Source organism: Oncorhynchus mykiss, chromosome 25 (genome assembly GCF_057628025.1).
Source record: "Oncorhynchus mykiss isolate SJ-2025 chromosome 25, ASM5762802v1, whole genome shotgun sequence".
NCBI lineage: Eukaryota > Metazoa > Chordata > Actinopteri > Salmoniformes > Salmonidae > Oncorhynchus > Oncorhynchus mykiss.
In genome coordinates this window covers 57,351,020-57,356,811 of record NC_143046.1, presented here as the reverse complement: position 1 = coordinate 57,356,811, position 5,792 = coordinate 57,351,020, and the positions used below count along the sequence as shown (strand labels likewise).

Genomic DNA, 5,792 nt, shown 5'->3' with positions numbered 1-5,792 from the left:
AGGATTAGGCTAAATAGTTTCAGTGGTGCAGTCGGTGTAATCTCAATTCAATACGATGTGCATTTACTGTACATATAGCCAATATAGCTATTAAACCCATGTTCAGTGACTTTAATCTGTGACGCAAGTGGACAATTATGTTTGTGACGTTCCATGGAACCCACCGTGTAGTTTAAAACTCGATTCTGATTGGCTTGCAGGTCATTCTACAGTGTAAATCATAAATGAAAACGTGCTTTTATATCAGTGTGACAGATTCACAATACCGTGTCTCAAACCGTACCGCGCTTTTATCTGCCTAACGGTATCTTCAAGCAAGACTGGTTAGGCCTTTTGGATAGCTTGTCCAAGGTAAGAATATGCGTCAAGCTATAGACTACTTTTAATGTTTTAGTTTCCCGAACTCAAGTTACTCCAGTCAAGTGATTAATCGTAAATGTGTTGTTTTGACTGAGCAGTCCAATGGCCAATGCTGTTTTTGGACTATGAGACCCTCGGCTATATACTATGATGAGCCAATAACACGCATAGTTTATGCATTAGGCATTGCACAAATCAGTGTCTAGGTCAGAATATAAAGTAGCTATTTCCGTTAACTCAAATTACTCAAGTCAAGTGATTAATCGTAAGAGTTAGTTGTTTTGACTGTCAAAAAAATAACTTTGATGGAATATTCCAAATTACATTGGCAATTATGCATCACAAATTCACATTATTACTTGTATTTCAATGATTCATCCAGGCCCAAGACATAAAGTCGCCTGAAAGCTGTGTAGCAATAATTCCAGCTTCTGACCAAGAATCATGGATACCTTTCATGTGAGTACTCACACACCAGATTTTTTTTACATACCTCAGAAGGAAGATACCTCAATATCTGGAAGCACTGTCTCATGTACAACTGTTAATGCTATCTCTGAAATGTCTAACAAAATGTTGACTTGATCGTTTCATCAAGACCTTCTCATCACAAGTTGGAACTAGTGGTCAACATTGGGACAATGCCGCCCAAAATAACAGGGACCAACATTTTCATGGAGGTAAGCACTACACTTCTGATGGGTTCAAAGATTGTATTACATTATCTAAAAGTGAGAAAGTAAACACCAGCTGTTTTTATTATTTTCACAGGGAAGAACAATCCCCATTATGCCATGAATGTTTCATTGCTGAACAACCATAGATATTTTTCCTCTAATTTGGCTCCCGTTCCTCCCAACAGTGAGCAAGACCTGTCAGCAGAGCTCACTGGAGCAGGGAGACATGCCGTCACCCTTTTGGCGCCTGACAAAGTACACTTTTTTTCTTCTAAATAACACTATAGTAACATCTTCTGCACAAAGTTACATTCCTAATACGATTGGTGTTAAGTGAGAAAGAATCCTAAAGATGGTCCAATGGGCATGGTCTGAAGCCTCTCGTCATCTCAGTATGTTGAACCACCTGATTTCCTGCAGGCTTGAGATTCAGATCCTGCTGAACGATGTTAAGCAGTCGATTAACCACATGCAGGGGACGCTGAACACCATGCAGGGGCAGTGTATTGAGTTGCAGACTGCCATATCTAAGGTAGTGTCAGATGAGTCTCAGATACAGAAGAATAAGTCTATGATGGTATGGTGATAATGATTGAGATGGTGATTATAATAATGATGACTAGCGGTACCCCACCCTACGGGCGGTAAATCATTGGATCTGATTAATTCAATTCAATGCAATTCAATCTTTGAGGACTGCAACCATAGAAATACAGTTTATTTACACTAATAATAATCTATTGTCAACTTCCCGTCTATGCTTATCTTGCTCATTGCTCACTGTTACCCTATGTGTGCAACTATTATTGATTTCTCACACAAAAATAATTTGGTTGCAAATGTACCTGGGGCCACGTAAATAATTGTTAGGCTACTCATTTTGAATGAGTGGCAACTTGTGTGACCATAAAAGTCTGTGTGCGACTGGGGACAGTCAAATAATTTGGTTACTGACCTGCCCTACATCATAGAAGGCCCTTCAAGTCGGAACTAGAAAATTTGGACATTTCTGACTCTCTGACTCGCTAACTCGTTATGGAATGAGGATTTCAGGTTTCCCACTTGTGAAGTATCAGAATCAACCAGTAGGAAGCTCTACGCTAATAACTTACATTCATTTTAACTCTGAGGTTCCAAGTTTCCGAAAGCATGTGAATGCGTCAATAATTGCCATGGTAATTTTGAATGTTCAGTCAGTGAGCATTATGGGTAATTGTCCTACATACTTACATCAAATGCTTTGTGATAGCATCATCTCCTGTGGTAACAGTACCTTTCCAAACACAATTACAATTAAAATTAACAAAGATACAAAATATTGCTAAAGTGAAGAAAATCAGCTCAAAATTGTAGGAGGAAATGCCCCTGCAGCAGGGAGACTTACGGTATTATAATATATTGTAGATAACATTAATATAATATGTGTATTTACAGTATCAGTACACATGCAAATGGAAGTATATGCTAGGGATTGATCTACACTGAGTGAACAAAACATTAACAACACCTTCCTATTGAGTTTCCCCCCTTTGGTGGTGGACCATTGTTGATACTCAGGGAAAACTGTTGAGCTGAAAAACCCAACAGCATTGCAGTTCTTGACCCAAACCGGTGCACCTGGCACATACTACCATACTCTGTTCAAAGGGACTTAAATCTTTGGTCTTGCCCATTCACCCTCTGAATGACACACATACACAATCCATGTCTCAATTGTCTAAAAATCATTCTTTAACCTGCCCCCCCCCCCCCCCCCCCCCTCATCTACACTGAGAAGAAGATTTAACAATTCACATCAATAAGGGATTATAGCTTTCACCTGATTTGTCTATGTCACTGAAAGAGAAGGTGTTCTTAATGTTTAATACACTCAGTGTAATGATGTTATAGATTCTAAGTGGTTGATTTTTTAGGGAATTAATTTATGCTCTATTTATACCTGCAGATCATCACAGCAGCCGAAGTTGCTGTGCAGAGGGAGGAGATCCTTCGAGCATCAGGCCTCATCCCGTCACAGAGGGAGGAAATGCTCCGAGCATCAGGCCTCATCCCATCACAGAGGGAGGGTATCCTCCAAACAGCCAGTGTCCCTGCACAGAGGGAGGGGATTCTCCCAGCAGCTAACATCACTGTGCAGAGGGAGGAGATCTTCCGAGCATCAGGCCTCATCCCTGAAGAGAGGGAGGACATCCGCCTCACAGCCAGTGTCCCTGCACAGAGGGAGGGGATTCTCCCAGCAGCTAACATCACTGTGCAGAGGGAGGAGATCTTCCGAGCATCAGGCCTCATCCCTGAAGAGAGGGAGGACATCCACCTCACAGCCAGTGTCCCTGCACAGAGGGAGGGGATTCTTCCAGCAGCTACTGCAGCTACTGTCACTGTGCGAAAGGAGAAGATCCTCCGAGCATCAGGCCTCATTTCTGCACAAAAGGAGTTGATCCACCTGATGGCCAGTGTCACTGCGCAGAGGAAGGGAATCGTCCCAATGGTCAGCGTCCCTGCGCACAGGGAGGGGATCGTCCCAAAGGCTAGTGTCCCTGCTGAGAGGTTGGAGATCCTCCGAGCATCAGGCCTCATCCCGCCACAGAGGGAGGGGAATGTCCGAACAGCCAGTGTCCCAGCACAGAGGGATGGGATTCTCTCAGCAGCCAGCATCACTGAACAGAGGGAGGGGATTCTTCCAGCAGCTTCTATCACTGTGCCGAAGAAGAAGATCCTCAGAGCATCAGGCCTCATTCCTGCACAAAAGGAGTTGATCCACCTGATGGCCAGTGTCACTGCGCAGAGGAAGGGAATCGTCCCAATGGTCAGTGTCCCTGCGCACAGGGAGGGGATCGTCCCAAAGGCCAGTGTCCCTGCTGAGAGGGAGGAGATCCTCCGAGCATCAGGCCTCATCCCATCACAGAGGGAGGGTATCCTCCAAACAGCCAGTGTCCCTGCACAGAGGGAGGAGATCCTCCAAACAGCCAGTGTCCCTGCACAGAGGGAGGGGATCTTCCGAGCATCAGGCCTCATCCCGCCACAGAGGGAGGGTATCCTCCAAACAGCCAGTGTCCCTGCACAGAGGGAGGGGATCTTCCGAGCATCAGGCCTCATCCCATCACAGAGGGAGGGTATCCTCCAAACAGCCAGTGTCCCTGCACAGAGGGAGGAGATCCTCCGAGCATCAGGCCTCATCCCATCACAGAGGGAGGGTATCCTCCAAACAGCCAGTGTCCCTGCACAGAGGGAGGGGATCTTCCGAGCATCAGGCCTCATCCCTGAAGAGAGGGAGGAGATCCTCCTCACAGCCAGTGTCCCTGTGAAGAATGAAAACATTCATCCACAACCACCTTCCATCATCCCCATGTTGGCACCACTGCGGAAATGGGATGGTGGAGCGTGTACTCCACCTGTGGATTTCTATTCCAAGAGAAGAGGTCACTTAACCTTACCTAATTAGTAAAGAAATTACTAGAAATTACACAGTAATCCCTGTGACTGCGTGTAGGTTAAGATTGGGTTGTAAACAGAGTATCAGAGCAAGACCTTCCTACCTGTCAGCTAGTAATTGTTCTGTATGGTGACATGAGTAGAGTGGCCTGACTTCTCCCACTTATTACAGATGTCCGACTTAGATATGTTGAGCATCCTGCTATGATGTCCATCACCAAGCCGGAACACTCCGATGCCAACCCTCAGTTCCAGACTGGCACCCGGCCGGTGGCTGAGCCCGAGACCCCTGCTGTTCACAATAACAGTGGAGGCTGGCTCAGCTGGGTCTTTGGGAGTGGAAGAGCTAATAAGAAGGAGGTTCATCTACCTGAGGACAAAGACAGATCTGTAAGGAACTGGTTATTAACACTATATTCTATGTAGAGACAATTGAGTGGATTTAAAAAATAAAAATAAATTGTGGCTTGCTTCACATTGCTAATCTCTTCTTCCTCAGATTGTCTGGGATCCAATTCTGCACAGATGGGTTAACAAAACTGAGCCCAAGGCTGAAGTACACACTTAAATTCAATTAAATTAAAAACAGTGAACAACCATTGTATTTCAACTGTGCTAATATTACCAACAATTTGGAAAATGTGTTGATGTGTTTTACAGAACAAGTGTGTACCACCACCTCCACCGATGGGAACACATGGATATCAGGGGAACACTGGCAGTGTCCCCAAAGGAGTGAATCCCTACTCTATGAAAGCAGGTGAATATTGCTTTAGAAGACATGTGGTCTAACCAAGACTGTGTCAGCGAATCATAGATGTCCCTGGTGGTCTCCTCGCTAACACCTTTCCCACTGCCAGCAGGTCTATGGGGCAGCAGATACCCCACAATGCATTACAATGATGGGACCAACTCAAAGCCTCCAAGCCATGGGGCTGGACTGCTTCCTAGACAGCTCTCTGGCTTGCTCCCTCCTTCACACTTTGACCTCATGGCACCAATGGTTGTGCCACCTGACACTCTACACTACTGAGGTATGACTCTGGAAAATCCTTCCAAATTGTATCCATTCATCATTAACTGTGATTTGACTTTAACATAGCAAATGGCTGAAGTAGCAAGGATGTTAACTATTTTTCATTTTTGTCCAACAGGCCATTTTCCCAAATTGGATTTGCCATACATAGATTTTTTCAGCATTAAAAATGTATTAAAATATGATCTTTTAATTAAATATCTCCTTTGTGTCCTCATGTTCACATGAATTTGATGTGTTCTATCATCATTTACAATTCTTATTGCTTCTGCATTTACGTTACTTAC

The 5,792-nt window shown here is 44.4% G+C and overlaps 1 protein-coding gene across 1 annotated transcript; it reads left to right on the top strand.

Annotated features, from left to right (window-relative positions):
• The first annotated feature begins 737 nt into the window (after window positions 1–737).
• LOC149972065 (uncharacterized) lies at window positions 738–5,502 on the top strand. The gene is made up of 8 exons (XM_090220617.1): window positions 738–819; window positions 959–1,040; window positions 1,223–1,569; window positions 2,983–4,456; window positions 4,642–4,859; window positions 4,969–5,025; window positions 5,130–5,229; window positions 5,330–5,502. Exons 3-8 carry the CDS (start codon window positions 1,390–1,392, stop codon window positions 5,500–5,502), a joined length of 2,202 nt encoding a protein of 733 aa, XP_090076743.1. The 5' UTR covers window positions 738–819; window positions 959–1,040; window positions 1,223–1,389.
• Window positions 5,503–5,792: the final 290 nt, after the last annotated feature.

What these genes read in the sequence shown, in the direction of transcription:
- LOC149972065 (XM_090220617.1), top strand. Translation starts at nt 1,390, where the DNA reads ATGGTCCAATGGGCATGGTCTGAAGCCTCTCGTCATCTCAGTATGTTG. An exon ending in TTTCTATTCCAAGAGAAGAG is followed by an intron (nt 4,457 to 4,641) that starts GTCACTTAACCT and finishes CACTTATTACAG; the next exon opens with ATGTCCGACTTAGATATGTT. An exon ending in TCCCTACTCTATGAAAGCAG is followed by an intron (nt 5,230 to 5,329) that starts GTGAATATTGCT and finishes TCCCACTGCCAG; the next exon opens with CAGGTCTATGGGGCAGCAGA.